This window comes from Sinocyclocheilus grahami, unplaced genomic scaffold, assembly GCF_001515645.1.
Source record: "Sinocyclocheilus grahami isolate Dianchi unplaced genomic scaffold, SAMN03320097.WGS_v1.1 scaffold71.1, whole genome shotgun sequence".
NCBI lineage: Eukaryota > Metazoa > Chordata > Actinopteri > Cypriniformes > Cyprinidae > Sinocyclocheilus > Sinocyclocheilus grahami.
The window spans coordinates 682,376-702,103 of record NW_015505250.1 but is presented as its reverse complement, the minus strand read 5'-3'; the positions used below and the strand labels follow the sequence as shown (position 1 = coordinate 702,103).

The window sequence follows — 19,728 nt, the reverse complement described above, 5'->3', positions numbered from 1 at the left end:
TACACGTAAACTTACTACTGTTGACATTAGCAGTCAAGTACACTTACTGTCCTTTCATACAGTAAGCTTACCAGCACCTGCTCTCCCTATGAAGTATAAATTACAGTACGGCAAGAAAAACACGCTCCTAAAATAGACACCTTTCCACTACCACAGACGTGTTACAGGATAAAGTCATTTCAGCCCAGAGTTCAGACCAAGGGCACCAGGCCACCTAACAGGACCTGATGGTGCAACATCACAGACTGAGGCTCTTCAGCTCCAGCCCTGGAGGGCCAGTGTCCTGCAGTACCAAACCTAATTTAACCCAACTGTCTGTAATTTGCAATCAGTTTTGAACAGCTTGATTTCATGTGTGTTTAGTTAGGGTTAGAGCTAAACTCAGCAGGACACTGGCCTTCCAGGACTGGAATTAAAGAGCCCTTGATGGAGAAGATTTAGTAAATTGGAAATAAAATATAAGAATGAAGATTTTTAAAGGGGTCCTGTTATGCTTTTTCAACTTTAATTAGTGTGTAATGTTGCTGTTTGAGCATAAAAAAATCTGCAAGGTTACAAAGCTAAGATTCCATTCTAAAAGCATATATTCTCTTTAACACTTTTGAAAAACTACAAAACACGCTTCTTCCAGATATTGTGATGACACACTGTCACTCATTAAAATAATTCCTGCCCAAGGGCAAGGCCTGTAGCATGTTGTCAACATGGTGAATAGATGCTGTTCACCTTTATTTGTGCTTGCAAAGTTTCTGCACGATCCTCTTGTTCATAAACATTCTCAGGGTCTGAATCGGACTCCAAATGATATGGCAAAATTGACGCCATCATTAATATTTACAGCTGAGCAGATGAAACTCGTGGTTATGATAAAGGGAATGACATTTCTGGAACACGCTCTAAGCCAGGGGTGTCAAACTCAGTTCCTGGAGGGCCGGAGCCCTGCAGAGTTTAGATTCAACCCTAATTAAACACACATGAAAACTATGTGGTATGTGTGTTGGAGCAGGGTTGGAGCAAAACTCTGCAGGGCTCCAGTCCTCCAGGAATTGATTTTGACACCCCTGATCTAAGCGGTTCGCCAGCAAGAATTTTCTTATTATTATCAATGTTGAAAACAGTTGTGTTTTTAATCTATACTGGTTGTTTGCCAATGCTTTACACCCTCATCCTCCAGAAAGATCCGTTAATCCAAGGTGAATAGTTCTGAAAAGAAATGGAGGAATCTTTTATGTGGGTGTGTCTTTTTTTTCCTTGGGAAATTAAAGCCCTGAGACCCAGGATGAGTTAGAACAGGTTAATCTTTAAGAGAGATGATACACATCGTTACTCTGACTGAGTCAAAACAAAACCTATGTTATCAGCCTCGTCAGCTCCATGAGGGTTCTTCTCTAGCTCTGTGCATTTCACTGTCACGCATGATGTCAGCAGGTGACAGAAGAGGTGCGAGCTTGTGTTTCTGGGTCTTCTTTTAAATAGAAAAAAATGAATGAAGACATCACCAATGCTACATATGAAATAAAATTGTAAACCTCATAGGTACAAAAGCCTTTAATAAATACTTGTTGGGGAAATCAGACAGATTTAACAAATGAAATGCCAGATTCAGTATGAGCATCAGTGCATGTAGAACTAATCACAGCCAGTTATGTGATTGACTTTTTTTGTTAGGGTAGTGTTTCAGTTCCTTTATATTATAATAATGAAACTTTCTTTGAGGAGTGACATGATTCAGAATGTAAATCTGAATTACAATCACATTTTGCATTATCCAGTCATTTCTATAGTCAGCTTTAATATATTTTTCTGTGCACTAAAGACATAAATTGTTCCCTTCATTCAGCCACAGCAACATGCACTGATACAATTTTTCTCACCTTCCAAAAAACCTTAATTGCATTTGATTAGACTCCAATCAAATATGACAGAACAGCTCATGAATAAAGGAGGGAAAAATACCCCAGCCACCCCAAACAAGAGAGGATTTCAGATAACATAAATCTTTACTCATAGTGTTCTTTTGAAAAATGGTATTATAGCAATATAGTACCATTTTATAAATATAAAATCTGATATTCAACACAATACTCAGACAGAAGATACCCTTTGAACTCAAGTGTTTTCTGTCGATGACGTGGGTCAATACTCTGGTCCATTTGTGGTTCATTTTGAGTTGTAGCATAATAACAAGCAATGATGTTCTGAAAGCATTAAGAAAAAAAAAATCTTCCAGTCTTCCAACATCCAACTTAAAACCAGACAGTCTGGGACACTAATATAAACACAATTATATCAGGACTGACATTGGCTTGAAAATGCAAGTGTTGGACTGTTCGAAGGAGAAAAAAGTGCCACTCGAACATGCAGCATATTTCTTTGAAGTCTTTGAGTCTTTCTCCTATGAAGTACTGTAGACCTTCAGAAGAAGTCAGCATTTGATCAGTGGCAAAACATTCTATCAGCATGGTCAATATGTCCAATCCTTAGTCGACATTCATTAGGAAAGTCATAAAAACAACACAGATAATATATTCTAACATGAAAATAGATCATATTTCATTTAAAGTATTTCTTATAAAGTCACCACAGATAGACTACCAACCTGTGGCCATTTTACATATTTACTGTATATATAAAACATTTTCTGACCAACATAAATAAAAGGAATGACACTGTTGAAAAGGAGAGTGACTAAAGGAGAGAATAAGAAAAAGTAATAATTCTAAGGAAGACAATAAAAAGGTGTCACATAATTTACTAAACTCAAAAATACACAGCTATGTCTTTTTTCACTATTTACATATGTACATATGAATATTTTTCAATTTAATTAATTATCTCTCAGTGATTAAAGAACTAAAATCATCGTCCCCTACTGTGTGACCAAAAACCTAAGTGTTTTGGGACAACACAATAGTGTATTGACTGAAGTGGCCCTTGATTCTTTACATCATGACTGTTCTGTTTATATGGCTGTCACATGAAAAAAGACAAAAGCAATCATTTCTAACCATCAAGAGCTGAGTGAGAGATTATCAGTCAGAATACTCTTACTGTCTGGACTGAGTACCAATTCCCAAAGAAGGTGAATTTCAATATAAAAAGTAAGCCTTTTATACTTAACAGTATCTTAGTTCACCCAAAAATGAAACTTATGTCTTCATTTACTCACCCAAATGCCGTTTATTCTCTTTTCTGTGTAACAAAAAGGAATGAGGACTGAGGCTGTCGAGCTCTGTAATTACAAAAAAGCACCATAAATAGGTCTTAAAAATTAATGTTTCTTTAAAAAGTCTTCTGATGTCATACAACAGATTTGTGTGAAGGACAAACTTTCCTTCGTTATTCACATAATATCTTGATATCTGCCCTTGATCTCTTTGATGAGAGTGCTAGAGATTGTCTGATTCATGAACAAATTATTCTTTTGAGTTGGAGATTTTCAATTAATCAGTTGATCCAGTTCAACTCTGAATGGTCTGGTTTTCAAACCCAATGACAATGGTTAACAGCCCAACAGAAGGTAAGATATTAGTGAATAATAATGTATGCTTTGGTCTGTTCTTCACACATATGGCTCCAGATGACTTGGAATATAACATAGCAATTTTATGATACTCTTATGTTACTTTTATGGTGCTTTTGCATCCCTTTTGAAGCGTGAAAGCTCCAGATTTTGTGTGACTTCCTACACTTTTATGTTACACAGAAGAAAAAAGTCATACAGGTTTGGAATGACATGAGGGTGAGTAAATGATAACAGAATCTTCCTTTGGGTAAACTATACATTTAAGTGTGTCTATAGCATGTGTTAACAAAGACAAGAACCAACATATGTGCATCATGAGAAATAAAAAAGGTAAGCGCTATTGTGACGGTACAGTGAGGCACTTGTGTATATATACCTCTGGAAGATTTAACGGCTTCTAACACTTGACTTTGGGCAGATCTGGACATAATCAAAAACACTTTAAAGCTGCCTATCGCTGATTACTCCTCAGCCTCAAGGGTCAAAGGTCTCGCCACAGTTCACAAACATAATCTTAAAGTTCAGCTTTGTGTAAAAATGTCCTTCTTTTCAAGGAAAGTGAGTGCAAGTGTAAAAAAAAAAAAAAAAGGATTTTGAAAACCATTCTTTGAATGTCGCATTTGCTGCATTTTTGTGACACAAATCCCTGTTTCATTTGACTACACAATGATGAAAAAAGAATGAAAAGCCCAGAAGCTTTCAGATCAGACAGCAAAAAAATACTTATATTTTTTCTTGTTTGCCTGGTTCTTTCATACGTAATGATCTTTTATGTGCTCGCTTAAACTCTCGTTCACATTGTTCTTGCAGCGGTTTTCTTTGCTGCTGTAGTGTGTCCTGTTTGGCTGATTTTGGGCTGTAGTGTGAATAGTGTACACTGCATCCCCTATAGTGTCCGCAAGAGATGAGCACTTATGCAGAACCAGCCCTCTGTCGCTCTCTTCATCTCCCTCTTCCTCCTCTTCCTCTCGCTCAGCTCCGTCTCCAACCCGATCCAGAGGGTAAAACAGGTTCTTGTTCTCCTGCAGCGGGTCTGTGTTGTCTTTGTGAGGTATGTGAGTGCTCAGTAGTGTCCCGCGCTGGTTGTTGATGCTCTCCTCCATCTGCGTGTCCTCTCTTTGTCTAGCTTTCCTGCGTCTTCTGAACCACCACACGCAGATGATGACACATGAGATCCATAATACCACAAACAGCACACAAAGCAAAGGGACGAGGTAACCTGTAGAGAGACACACACAAAAAAATCATATTCACTACCATTCAAAATGTTTGGGTCAGTGAGATTTTTTTAAGAAATTTAATATTTTATCAAAAATAAACAGATCAAAAGTGATGTATTGCAGTTTCCTCAAAAAAATAAAAATAAATTAAGCAGCACAACTGTTTTCAACATGATAATAAAAATTGTTTCTTGAGCATCAAATCAGCATATTAGAATGATTTCTGAAGGATCATGTGACACAGAAGCCTGGAGGAAACGCTGCTGAAAATTCAGCTTTGCCATGACAGGAATAAATTAAAAATTTTAAATAAATTAAAATAGAAAACATCTTACCAACCCCAAACTTTTTGATTATTATTGTTATTATAATATATAGATTTAAATAATTTTATAAATAAACTAAAAATAAATTAAATCATAATTAATTCAGAAAAGGATTAATTATGTTAATCGATTTATGTTATGATGTCTAAAAGAGACACATCTGACTCACCGACTTGAGGATGCGGGTCCTGAGTGTCAACTCTGACCTCTCTCACAGCCAACAGTAACGTGCTGTTGTGAGGTTTGGACAGAACATCAATGATGGAGTGGACAACATCTTGTATCTGAGCTCGTCCCTCAACAACAGTGTTTTGCTCATATGACTGCGGAAATCAAAAAGAAAAAGAGCAAATTAATATTTACAAAGACTCAAGTCCTTTCTTAGCTGTAGTCCTGATGATTTACTTACATTTACATAAATTATCTCACTTACAACAACAACATAGTCAATGGAATGCTATTTTGCCCTAAAAAGACGCAATGGTGGAATATCTGTAAACAGTCAAAAAAAAAAAACTAAGAGCGATATTGTTAGAGACTCAGCACACACAACCTCACTACTGAAACAGGCAGACACAGGAATAAAAATGACGACATCCAGGAAAAATTTAACCACAAAATAAAACAAATAAAACAAACATTTGATTATGTAGCAAGCAATGAGAAAGTCCCTGTCCTATTAGGATAACTAATAAGGGGAAAATCTAATTTGAATCTGGAAATAAAATTTTGTGAAGTAATAATATTACTTCTTTATTCCCTTTGATTTCATAATAAAGCATACTAAAATCAAAACTAAAAAAAGACAGTCAGAGAAAAGGGAAGGAGGAATGATGGAGACATATTGGAATGACAAAGATAGAAAGACAGCATGAAATAGGAGGGAAGGAATTTAGAGTGGGGAAGGAAAATAGAATGGCTGGATCAGAAATGAAAGAAGTTAGACCTGACTGGGCAAGTTATTCACCTTTCCCTTAAATTTCATGGCCAGCCACATGTAGTTGTCTGTGGTAATAGTCAGGGTATAACCACGCTGGAGTCCACAGGGGACGTCCCTATGCTGAGCTTATAACTTCAGAACAAAGCACAGTCTTTTGAGAGCTCACACCATAAAAGGTTACCGCTCCTTTTCCGGAAAACTTTTAATGTTACAACATAAATCTTAACAGCATTACAACATCACAGAAAGAGAAGAACTAAGATTCAGGCCATTAAGGGCTTAAAGTAGTAGAGGGCCAGAGCTTTCCCCAAGAGTCTGCATTGCTACAGCAATGGTCTGGGAGTGAGTGAAGGAGATAAAGACGAGAGTGTGTAGAGCAGGACAGGTGAGGTATGTTAAAGGAGAAAAGCTGAATTTTTGATGTGAAAGAAACATTTAGATAAGAGAAATTAAAGAAAGTCAGTCTTGAATTCACAAAAGGATCTAATTTTTACAAGCGCTCTTTGGAAGCTGTTTGACTGTGATTTAAGGGGCGTTTTTTTGAAAAAGTTAAAACTGGAAGAAGGACATGGAAATGTTTTAAAGGAGAGACGAGATGGAAAAAAAAGAAATAAACACTTCAAAGTGAAGGAAAACAGATGTTTTCAGGAAAAGCATGTTATTGGATGAAAAAATTCTGTATTTTGATGCACACTGTTTTACACTGCCTTCAAGTTATTTTAGAGTAATTCCTTTTACGAGATGCGCAGATATAAATGTCACCAGAGTTCTGTTTATCACCATGAAACTTGGGATTTTCTTCAAGGTCAAACATTTTTGAAAACTCATTTGAAAACAGCTTCTAATAAAAAAAATAATGATCTGACAACCTCAGGTGACAAGAAAAAGTTAAATCTTCAGCATTAACCTTCTTTTATGTCCTGTCTTCTTAACAGTGTTTTTATGTTATATGTCAAGATTTGTTCCTTTTTTTCTTAGCGGCTCTGAGACTGAACATGAGTACTGAGCAGATGAGGTAATCTTATAGGATTAATGACTGATGATTACAGAAAGTTAGCTCACCATAGCAACCGCCACTGCATTTTGGCTGGAAGGTGATTGGTCACAAAGAATGTAGAGGGAGTGGTCTTTGGCCAGGCTTCGTGTGATTGGCAGATACGTTAGCTGTGTGCAGACACCTTCAGCAGTAGTGCCCTGTTAAACAAACCCACAACATTTTGATTGGAAAAATCAAGTGTATCTGAAATAAAGAGCTGTATATATTTAATCTATCTGTCTTTCTGTACTTTCAGCATTTACTAAATGAAAAACTCTTACCTGCGGGACACTGTCAGAGTCAAATACAAGCGTGACACGAGCACAGTTGTCATCTAAGTAGCCATTGTTGGGTAGGCACGGAGTGCTGAAGGGCTGTAGATGTTCACGAGTGGAGCATACACCCAGATGATTGCATGGTGGATGAAGGCAAGACAGGAAATGATTCTCTACACACTCCAGTCCAAGAGGACACACAGGACGCTGTAGATCACCAGAGTCTGACTGCAGCAAGCAGGGCTGACGACCACAATGCACCTGTTGTCACAATAAAAAAATCTTAATAATGAATCTATATCTACATGGAGCTAAAAATAAATACAAATAATATTAATAAATAATATCAATAATAAATGATAACATAAGTAGCGGGTTCGAGTCTCAGTACAAGTCTAAGTACCGGCAGGAATTATAAGTGGGGAGAGTGAATGTACAGCGCTCTCTTCCACCTTCAATACCACGACTGAGGTGCCCTTGAGCAAGGCACCGAACCCCCAATTGCTTCCCGTGCACCACAGCAAAAATGGCCGCCCACTGCTCTGGGTATGTGTGTGTGCACTTGGATGGGTTAAATGCAGAGCACAAATTCAGAGTATGGGACACCGTACTTGGACACATGTCACTTTAAAATAAATAAATAAATAAATATATATTTTTTTTATGTTTGTGAGTTTGAACAAAATTATTTCCTTAATGCATTTTTAACTTATTTTACACTGCATGTGACTGCAATTGGTAGTAGTACAGTAGCACAGTCTGAGGTAGATTGTTGGACTCACTTTAGTGCATCTGATGTTTCCGTTCATGCACTGACAGCTGTTGCACCCATCCTCCCAACGATCACCATGATGAACCTGCAACCCAGAGCGATCGCATGCCTTTCCAACACCAATAACTACAGATAAAGAGAGATGAAGAGGTACACAGTGAAAGAAAAAGAGATCAGATCATGCACAAACATTTTTTTTTTAAATGAATACTTCTATTCAGCAGGGATTCATTAACTTGATCAAAAATGGCAGTAAAGAAATGTATAATGTTTTAAATAAATGCTGTTCTTTTGAACTTTCTATCCATCAAAAAATCCTAAAAAAAATTATTTGGGCTTGTACAAAATTGATTTGAAATAAACTAATGTATTTTCACTGTATTTTTGATCAAATAAATGCAGCGAGATGGAGCAGGGACCTCCATTATATATTGTACATAACTGAATGTTGCAGTGTAAGCCTATCCTACAATAATATGCATCAAATAATATGCCATCCCATCATTTCAATAAATAAATAATCATAACATTTTACTCAATGCATTTTAATTTGTAAGGGACAATGAAACATTTAGCTGAATGCATTTAGCAGTTTTTTTAGTTTAATGCATATTTTAATTTATTTTCCCACAAAAAAGTTGTCAGAGCCCATGCAGTACCACCACAGGCCCCTGTTGAAAGCCACTGAAACAGGCAATTTAGTCTAGTCCAGTTTTGTTTGGCCGAAGTTAAGGTGGGCTCACACGACATAATAGACAGCAAAGATTTTCAACACTTCATTTCTCATAATGCAAACAAGTAGGGTGGTCTGTCAGTGGGAACTCACACTCCTGGCAGCGTGGTCCAGCTCGTCCCATGGGGCAAAGACAGCGGTATCCATTAATCTCATCCGCACATGTGGCTCCATACGAACAGGGAGAGGACTGACACTCATCTATGTCTGAGATCGAGTGAGTGACAGAAGTAGAGTGTTAGTCTGAATGTATCGAAAGTAGCATCGGATCTATTCTTCTGTATTGTGACATACATCCGAGTGAAATGGCTCATTGAAAAAGAAAAAAAGAAAAAGCACAACGATGACTTGGTTCAGTTCATTGGTTTTTGATTGGATTGAGGCAGATATGAATGCAAGCTTGCAGCTGATTGTAAGAAAGCATATGTCACCAGAGAGAAGTCTGTCATTTCACAGGAAGATTAATATTTGATTAAAAATGATGAGCTAAAAATGTTTTTCAATAAAACATATGCATGAATGAATTGTTCACAAATTGAATTTTCATTTAAATGCATTTATAAAATAGACAGGTTGAATTTCCTCTTCATGCTTTAAAGGCTAAATGTGTAATTTTTGCTCGCCTAGTTGCACTAAATGAAATGTCTGTGTTCAAACAGGTTTTCCAAACATTCCACTTGTAAATTAATATTTAATATTAATATTTTTATATAAATTTAAATAAGTATTTATGTTAAGTATTTTTTTAAATGTTTTAATTAGGGCTGCACGATAAATCACATGCGATATTTAATGCGCATCTTGTCAGTAAAGCCATTCTGTAATCAGCGGTAAATCTCCATCACCTTTCACATGGAGCAGCATTAACTTTAATTTATCGTGCAGCCCTAGTTTTAATAATCAAAAACCTGTAAGGAATGTCATGTCATGAATATTCATAGTCCTTGCTGTTTCGCTGAATCATATTCAGAGATATTTGCATATTTATTTACTCACTGATGCGACAGTCAGGTCCTGCAAATCCAGGTGCACACTCACAGCGAAACCAGTTGACCCCATCCACACACTGTCCCCCATTATAGCTACGGAAAGAGAGGGAAAGAGAAACAGCATCTGAGTAGTACGAACTTGATCTGACCAGCTTACCAAGATACAGATGCATTAACTAGTAGCTTTATTTGCCTACAATAGATGTATGGGTTTAGACACATTTACATTCTATATTCAGATTCAAAAGTTCAGCCAAAGTTTTGTGAGTGACATGTTTACAGGAGTGATGGTTTTGTCCTCTTTTCTGTACTTTTCTTCACTTACATTATCTGTTGCATCACTTACCATGGATGAGGATTGCAGTCATCAACATCTGAAAACAGAATGAAAACATCTCATGAAGGCAGAACTACCAGATGATATATCAGAACTAGACCTGTCAGGGCAAATCACGGCCTGCCAGCACACCTGAAGACCAATCACAGCTAAACACGTGGGAGTATTCACATTTACACATCCACAAGGATAGTTGGCAGATATTTTGGGAAAAGAGGGAGAGTTGGGAGAAATTCATAAGTGGGCGTGGCCTTACCTTGAGCACAGGTAGGCCCCTCCCATCCATCCTTACAGATGCAGGTGAAGATGCTGCCCCCTCCAATACAAGTCCCGCCATTTAGACACGGACCAGATTCACAGGAGCTGTTCATGGCTAGAGAGAGAGACAGAGATAGTCAGAAAAATATAGACTAAATGAGGTCAACATGGAGGTGTTCTGGTTTCTATCTCACCTGTGTTACAGGTACTGCCACCCCAACCAGAGGGACACGCACATCGGAATGAGTCTCCATGATCATAGCATGTTCCTCCATTAGAGCATGTACTGGAATCACACTGACTGTCTCCTGTTACAACAAATCTACTTTGAGTACAAGTACATACATTTAGATGCCTAAAATGAAAACTAAAACATACATTCACTTACGCGAGTTACACGTCTTTCCTTTCCAGTTGTCAGTGCAGCGACAGTAGAAATCATTCAGCAGATCGATGCACATACCTCCATTTAGACAAGGCTCACCGCTACACTCATTCACCTCTGAAGAGAAGATTATAATCACGATTAAAAAAGATTATACATCAATCGCGGTTTGCTCCTGTAAATTAAACTGGAGTACTTCAATTCTAATTGTGAAGATTATGGTAAAACACATAAACTATAGCTATATAAGCTATAAACTATAAGCTAGACCCTGTACTGAAGCAGACTCAGATCAGCATTGCCAGATCTTGCTAGAAAAACAAGCTACCTGTATTGAGGAAAGAAGCTCAAGGTAGGTAAATTTCAGCAAGACTGCATTTATTTGATCAAACCCGTAATACTGTGAAATATTATAAAAAATATATATATATTTGTTTTCTCTTTGAAAATATGATAAAATATCATTATTTTTGTGGAAATAAATCTCTCTCTAGGGACTAAACGTGTTTAGAGCTCCACTACTAGCTAAGTTAAGCATGTAGATGTGTTATTTTTACCCAGCTCACAGAGTTGTCCATCAAAGCCATCAGGACAGACACAGCGAAAGGAGTCAATGTCATCAATGCATGTTCCTCCATTCTGACAAGGAGATGATGCACAGTCGTTTATATCTGAGTGAGAAATTAGAAAGAAACCCCCATTAATTGATGTGTGTGTATACTGTACATACTGCTTATAACGCTTTAATAATGGTTTGTGTTTGGATGTGCGTTATATTACTCACTCTCATGACAGTATGTCCCAGTGAATCCTGGTTGGCAGGCACAGGTGAAGTTTCCTCCTGACTGACTGATGCAGCGCCCGCCAGGACCACACACATTTGATAAGATGTGCCAAACTGCTTTTGCTGTGCCATTAGTTGTCACGGCAATAGTACAACTGTCAATCACTAATGAGGAAAAAGAACGCCATTCAAAACAAAATTTAACAAATATTGGCATCAAACTTAAGTTTATGTGTAATATCAGCAAATTTATCTAGCGCTTTCCTTGAGAATCAAACAGCGCTGTGTTCTACTAATTGAAACATCATACATTTTATGAGGACTTCAGTGAGGTCATTTGTCTACCTTGGCAGGTGCTGATTTTGCAATGGTCTCGCAGCTGACTACACGTCTTCCCCTCATATTCATCTGCGCAGGCGCAGTAAAAATCTCCCTGCATAGAGTGACACTGGCCTTTATTCTGACACGGGTTTGGACTGCATAGATCCACCTGCAGCTACAGAGAGAGTGAGAGACAGAGAGAGGAAATGAGCGACTGAAAAAGAAAGGTCTTTGTGTGCTTTGTATGTAATTATTGACCTCACCTCACAGTTGGTTCCGGTGTATCCATACAGACACTCACACTCATAACCAGTGGCCAGTGAACGGCAGCGTCCACCATTTTGGCAAGCGGAGCTGGCACACCTGCTTTGCTGCACGTCGCAGTGTCTTCCCATGAAGCCCGGCTGGCACTGGCACACGTAACCAAGACGACCATCCTAACAAAAACACACAGAGGTGGAGACGATTCGCAGGTGTGCAGGGCAGAAGCCCAAGAAAGCTTGTAAAAATCAGTCAGCTAATAACCAAGAAATGATAACTTGCTCCAATTTAAATTCCATTACATGTTATTTTCTTAAAGGGATAGTTCACCCAAAACTGAACTAAGAAATGACTTATTTGAGGAACACACAAAAAATGGTATTTTGAAGAATACTGATAATCAAACCATTTTGGCCTCTGTTTTATAGACAACAACAACAAAAAACACCTGAGACATTTCTCAGAAGAAAATAAGTCATACAGATAACAATCCCTTTAAGAATAACTGCATCCCCCAAACATGCTTAACTATCTAAGGAACAACGCCTACTTAATTTTTTTTCATCTTTACCATTTGTGTGCTCACACCTTTGACAACATCTACTGATTCTCTGAGAACAGAAGAAACATGCAAATTTTGCTATCCTTAATCTCCATAAAAAGTGTAACTTTTGAGTTTAAGTTGTTTATTTTCACTAAGGTCTGCTATTATTAAAAAAAAAAACTTTTCTTACAGTAGCAACATCAAAGGCAATAGCAATCACAGAAATGTTAGAAAAGCCAGAAAGGGAGGAATTCACTAATGTCTACAATAAATGCAGTAATGAATCTGGCCTCTAATTGCATCATTTAGTATTTGCACACACTGTCTTGTTTACCTAATTGAATTACGTGAATCAGAACAGTGTAAAGAAACATTTTACTGCACTGTTTTGAGTGTTGGTTGTGGAGGATGCAGTGCAACTGATTCAACCCAGAATTTCTAAACAGACATGCCAAATAAAACAGGCATATGCCTACCTGACAGGTTCCTCCATTCTGACACTGACCGTAACAGCTGTTGAAATCTGGAAAATAATCATCAACACAATCAGCATAACATTCTGGTCCAAAATGTGTAAAAACACAAAGAAAAAGAAGAAAACAAGAGATCAAATGGCTTTTAGACATGCAAGAGCAGGCAGATTAACAGAATGCACAATTAGGAGAAAACCTGTTGTAAGAGACAAAGCAATTCAGAATAATTGAAGATGGAAAATACATCTTTACTCTCACTGCTTTCTCAAAAATGACCACGTTTGTGTTGTATACATTAATTGTGAAGACTGTTGGTCACTCTTTCTATGCAATTAAAAAGAAGCTTTCAAGCTTCAAAAAGGACAAAAAAGTACAATAAAAGCATAAAAGTGGTCTTCTGAAGCTACATGATGACTTGGTGTGATAAACAGAGCAAAATGTAACAGACCAGAATGCTTTTCTTGGAACATTCACAAGACCTAATCATTTATTTGAGTCGTTCTTTTCTAAGAATTAATTGATCCAGTTAACAAAACTGGTTGTAATGAATAATGACTTACATTTCAGCCTTTTTTTATAGTATGGTGGATAAGAACATTTTCTATGGTTTTGGATCATCATTGGGAATTTTTGGGTGCACTATTGCTTTAAAGCTGTTTCTGCTTCATGAAAAACAAAGCAGCTTTAATCAGCGTTAGAGAAGAGGAAGAAGAGCAAAAGTTGACTGCTTTGCAGAAAAAGAGGGGAAGCGTATAAGGGATATATACTTTGTAGACTTCATAGAGTTTGTATACTGACTGATATTACAGTTCGGTCCCGCCCAGCCCGGGTAGCAGTTGCAATGATATCCACCAATTAGATTTTTACAAGCATAAGCGTTTTGACAAGGTCTCCTTGTACACTCATTCACATCTGTTTGAGAGAGAAGAGAAGAATGAGGGGAGCTAGAGACAGCATGGAAGATCAAGCCCCACCACCAAGCTCAAGACGTTGGTCATGTCAAACCACATAAAAAAACTAAGATTCCCATGATGCACTGTGGCATATTCACATCCTCTGTACTCACAGCATTACATTTAAATTCCCCTGTGTGTGTTACTACTACAGTATCAGTGATATCACACCTCCAAAACACATACCAGAAGCTCATAAAAAGAAGGGATCTCTTCTAAATATTCATGTTATCTCATAAAAGCATTGAGTCTCCCTAAAACAGTAGGGGGGCAACAAGGGGGACTTTCAATGGGGCCTCAAGATTACTTAAAATGATTTAGTATTAGACATAAGCATTAAAATAAGGCAACTAAAAATCGAACTATTTCAAATTCACCCCCACAATTTTATTTATTTATTTTATTTTATTATTTGAATAATAATAATGATATAGATTTATAGAGCAATATATATTTTAATAAAAATATATATTTTAATTAAAAAAATTATAATAACCATGAATATTACTAGTAGTTTAGTATGTTTTAACTTAATTATAAAAATAAAGACCACAATATATTACTGTTGTGAATTACAATAGTTTTCTTATTTGATCATTATAATAATGAAATGTGCAGTATAACTTTGAAACATGCAGCACATCAGACTATATCCCATTTATTTATAGCCCCATTTATTTACAGTATTTTAATTTTACATTCAGTATTATTAATCATTAGCTTTTTCAACAACTAATGAACCATGTGCAGGTCCCTTGCAAACTCCCATTTGGTAAACCCTGCCAATGTGTTTAATGTTTAATATGTTTAATGTGTATAGGTGACTACAGTGTGTATAAAAAGCAAATAAAAGTTGTGTGTGGCGCTGTATGCTATATGGGACTGATGTTGTGCCACAGATGAAATCAAACTCTCTTCTCAATCCTGCACAGGTAACCCTGCCCGCTCCACACCTGAGACTGGAGTGCAACCTGGGAAACCCAACCCGTCCCCTATAACCAGACACCACGGCTACAATTCCACAATGCGCTTGTTTACAGGTTATTAAGCATTTCCTGTAGCACTATCAGTGGAGTAAAATACTTCCACCACACCCCTTTTGAGATTCTTTCTCCACCCCATGATCACTCTAATATAGTCCCACAAAAAGATAAATTTAGCCCCTGTCTTGGCAGTTGCCAGGCCCGTTGATATATATAGCTTTACTTAAATCACCTGGGTCCAGTTGCAGATAATATTCAGCTATCTGCTATGACCACACAACCTTGGACGAAATTCCATATCACACACATACAGTACATACCCGCAAACTCAGGTTAAATAAACATACAAGCACGCAATGCCAACATATATACATAGTTGCAGGCATATCACATGCTCATGCACTCACAAAAACCAATCAAAACGCACACTCGCACTGTAAAACAATCAACTGTGAGTAATTTGTGGTGTAAGATGTAAACGCAACATTCAGTTACACACCTCATTACAATCAACAAGCACTATGTACACAGAACTGCTGATATTTGAGAGGTGCCATCCGGCCCCCTATTTAGACATGGTACGATCCAGTTAAACGTAGTACTGTTTTGTGGCCCCCAATAGATTTGAGTATAAAATCAATCATATGAATTCATGCACACACTAGGACTCACCTATCTGGCAGGTCTTGCCAGTCCACTGTCTGAGGCATAAACATTCAAAGCCATCTTCCAGATCAAAGCAGGTCCCCCCATGAGCGCACGGGTTTGACATGCACTCATCTTTGTCTGAAATGTGCACACACGAACGAAAAATGTAAAAAAGATTAAAGTAAATATGCATAATATGTACATTTCTAGTATAGTCTGCCTCATCTAGATTCAATAAAAAGTGAATGACTTCTGACCTTTAGCACAAGTTGGGCCATCCCACCCTGGGGGACACTGGCACTCAAACCCTGATGCCAGCTCATGACATGTCCCACCATTTGCACATGGGTTTGACATGCACGCATGCTCGGCTGTAAGGTACAAACACACACACACATAATTTGGTATACCTTGTTAAACTCAAATTGCAGGTTGGCATAAGCATTTCTTATCTATATATTATTTTTGCCATTCCTACATTTCTATATAAAGATTATTCTATTAAAGGGGTCATATGATGTTGCTAAAAATAACATTATTTTGTGTATTACGCGTAATGCAATGTGTTTATGCGGGTTAAGGTTCAAAAACACATTATTTTCCACATACTGTACATTATTGTTTCTCTTCTATGCCCCGCTTTTCTGAAACACGTCGATTTTTACAAAGCTCATCGTTCTGAAAAGCGAGGTGTGCTCTGATTGGCCAGCTATCCAGTGCGTTGTGATTGGCCGAATGCCTCAAACGTGTGACGGAAATGTTACGCCCCTTACCATACTGTGATGCCGTGTCCCAGCGCGACGAGACAAAACCAATGAAACCCATCACAAACTAGGCATTTGTTGCATCCAGTGGGGACATAATTACTGATTATAATGACTTATACTGTCTTTTTACACATTGCATTGCATATCGTGCTGCGTAAACATAAAACCATGTATGTATTTGTGATCTGAGAAAGGACAAACAACAAGCGCTACTCTACACTGATCCAAACTCTTTGAAAATTCTTTAAATATGAAAACATACTTACAGGCTGTGAGTCAGAAGCGCCAGACTGTCCTTGCAAAGTTGGAATTGCCCCACTTTATAGAAACAGTCTTTGTACCACAGCCGGCATTGTAGGCTACTCTCCCAGGAAACAGGCCTCCATAAAATGCGCTGCACACACTCGAATATTTGGGTTGAACTGTTCTGGAACAGTGTTGTAAATACAACGATTTCTAGTTGTGTCCTCTTTTGAAAGGCCAAACAAAGTAGTTTCGCTTTCACAACGAAACACACAGCGTCTCCACAATATGGCGGCGGCGGCAGCAACAATACTACAGTGAGAATCAAAGTTACGCCTTTATTTGCATGAACATTTGGGCGGTGTTATGCAAATCGTCCCACACAGTGACATAGATGTGGGGGCGTGTTTAAATGAGGCGTTTAGGAGAGCGTGGACAACTCTTAACTTTTTTAAAGAATATCTCTTTAGGTTTGAGACTTTAGTCTTTGCAACTTTAGGGATCTTATCTATGCACGAACAGTTTATAACACTCCAAAGAGAAAGGAAAACTTGAAATCGCATATGACCCCTTTAATAATAGTTTTGAGAATTATATGACAACTTTTGTCAGAGTTTTAGTAAGCTTTCTCACCGATTTGACAGTTTTTGCCAGAGTAACCCTCTGGGCAGGAGCAGAAATATTCATCTGGCTCTGTATTCAGACACGTGCCTCCATTTACACAGGGCTTGTGTGTGCCACAGTAATTTAGATCTGTACAGAAACAAATACATAAAACAAAATCAGTCTTTTCTAGCAGGAAAGCATATGGCAGATAAAGTTGTAACACTCCATTCAGAGCAAAAAATATGTGTGGATGTCAGTGAATGTTATAAAGTGAAAGGGAACAGACCAACTGCATGAATCAACTGCATTCATTTAATATCTTAACAAAACATTTAATAACACCACAAATCTCATATAAAAGGGTTATTTTGTGAATGTGCATGTTTACAAATTGTTTAGATCTACCATTCAAAAGTTTGGGTTAAGTAAGATTTTTATGCCCATCAATGTTGCGTTTAATTGATCAAATATAAAGTAAAACAGTAATATTGTGAAATATTATTACAATTTAAAATAACTCTTTTCTATTTTAATATATTTAAAATGTAGTCTATTCCTGAGATGGTAAAGCTGAATTTCCAGCAGCCATTACTCCAGTCTTCAGTGTCACATGACCCTTCCCTTTCAGAAATCATAATAATATGCTCATTTGGCACTCAAGCAACATTTCCTATAACATTATAAACATATTTACTGTATATTTTATTCAAACCTTGCTGGATAAAAGTATTAGTTAATTATTTATTTTTATTTTTTAACTAGCTGTGTGTTTTCTTTTCAGCTATTCTGTGCTGGCAGTCATGCCAGAAACCTAACTAAATGCAAAAAAAACGGCTAACAAAGTAAAAAATTAATCCAATGTCCCCTTTAAAAGAAGGCAATTCAACCTACCTTTGTCACACAGAAGTCCTCCCCAGTTCTTCTCACAGGTGCAGGTCCAGGGTTTCACACAGGTGCCATGCACACAGCCCGGGTACAGCAAACACTCATCGCACAGTGGGCCCTGCCAGCCGTACTTACACCTACAAAGCCAACAGAGCAATGAACAGGAGTGTGTGTGTGATATTTCTGCACAAGCCTCCCGGAACTGAAGCTATACCATTGAACACATTTATCAAACAGCAGTTAAACCTATTAAATCATGTCAGCTTAGCATGATTTTCCACTTTCTTTTTATTTAGTATATAAGTTTATGGTAGTGTCACACATTGCACATGTACACTACAGTGGTAACTCTATGAGGGAAGTCTGAGTATCACGGAGACAGGAGTGTAAACTTCTTTCCAGTAGCAGACACAGGTCATGACCTCTGTCTCTTTCCTAATCTTAGAAAGCAATGAATTCCAGACAGACTGGTGGTCAAAGGTCATTTCCACCTCACATACTTTAAAAGTTGGCTGAATTAACACAGAGGAAAAGAAACGTCATTCAGACATATGAAACTGGACTTGCACACAGAGACACACTCATGAGAGAGGTGACAATTCAATACACATAACAATGTTCACACTTTTACTATGAACTACCATTTTGAACATCTATTTCTTTACTGATTATTTAATTAAACAGCCAAATTTAAAAATATTTTTAATAAAAATGTTAAAGGTGATCACTGGCCAAATTAAACATGCAAATGTGAAGAGATCATGTGACAAACGTAGTGAGCTCATGTCTATAACTGTAAACAGTACAGTACCATAGACCGTACACACTTTGATATGTTTAATGCTTTCATTTTCATATATTTAAAAATAACATCCAGTATTTACTGCAGAGTATTCAGTAATAAGCTAATATTCCATTCTAAATATAGACATTCATGAGGGAGGCGGAGCTAATATTGTCATATTGTCATTCAGTTGTCTGCTCAGCTCATTCAAGACTATTTAAAGCTGCTGTGTATGCCAGAAAATGTGTGTGTGAAACAATTTTACTCTAATGAACAGACTCATTCATCTCGTCGGGATGCATGACCTGAACAGAGAGAGCGAGAGAGAGAGAGAGAGATCAACTAACACTTACACACATTCTCCCGGAGTGTCACAGCTTCCGTGAAGCTCACTGCAGCCTTGCTTACAGATAGCTGAAAGACAAAGAAATTAGGAATGAGCTTTATTATATTCCTTTGCTCTCCTTTGATTTACACATGTAAATTACACTACTGATGACAACAATAATGTGTTCACACATATAATGAGTTTATTGCTGGAGGTCAAGGACATTTTTTAATTTGATCATAAATGGGATGTATTACTTGTAAAAATATGACGTTAAGGCTGGCAACGTAATCATATAATATAAAGTGTAGGGGTGGGAATCTTTCAGTGCCTCACGATTCAATTCATATC

General features: G+C 37.4%; 1 protein-coding gene across 1 annotated transcript in view; it reads right to left on the bottom strand.

The window, feature by feature from the left end:
* Positions 1-1,685: 1,685 nt before the first annotated feature.
* The window catches only part of LOC107585503 (protein jagged-2-like), a 42,973-nt gene continuing 24,930 nt past the window's right edge, over positions 1,686-19,728 (bottom strand). Inside the window, exons 8-26 of the mRNA XM_016272541.1 lie at positions 16,022-16,135; positions 15,789-15,902; positions 13,979-14,092; positions 13,184-13,230; positions 12,166-12,339; positions 11,927-12,077; positions 11,582-11,746; positions 11,355-11,468; positions 10,801-10,914; positions 10,607-10,720; positions 10,411-10,527; positions 10,164-10,191; positions 9,825-9,910; positions 8,922-9,035; positions 8,106-8,221; positions 7,330-7,584; positions 7,075-7,206; positions 5,242-5,395; positions 1,686-4,745 (exon numbers count right to left, since the gene is read on the bottom strand). Coding sequence (XP_016128027.1) covers positions 4,279-4,745; positions 5,242-5,395; positions 7,075-7,206; positions 7,330-7,584; positions 8,106-8,221; positions 8,922-9,035; positions 9,825-9,910; positions 10,164-10,191; positions 10,411-10,527; positions 10,607-10,720; positions 10,801-10,914; positions 11,355-11,468; positions 11,582-11,746; positions 11,927-12,077; positions 12,166-12,339; positions 13,184-13,230; positions 13,979-14,092; positions 15,789-15,902; positions 16,022-16,135 — 2,690 coding nt within the window. The 3' untranslated portion in view covers positions 1,686-4,278. The remainder of the gene's footprint in view (positions 4,746-5,241; positions 5,396-7,074; positions 7,207-7,329; positions 7,585-8,105; positions 8,222-8,921; positions 9,036-9,824; positions 9,911-10,163; positions 10,192-10,410; positions 10,528-10,606; positions 10,721-10,800; positions 10,915-11,354; positions 11,469-11,581; positions 11,747-11,926; positions 12,078-12,165; positions 12,340-13,183; positions 13,231-13,978; positions 14,093-15,788; positions 15,903-16,021; positions 16,136-19,728) is intronic.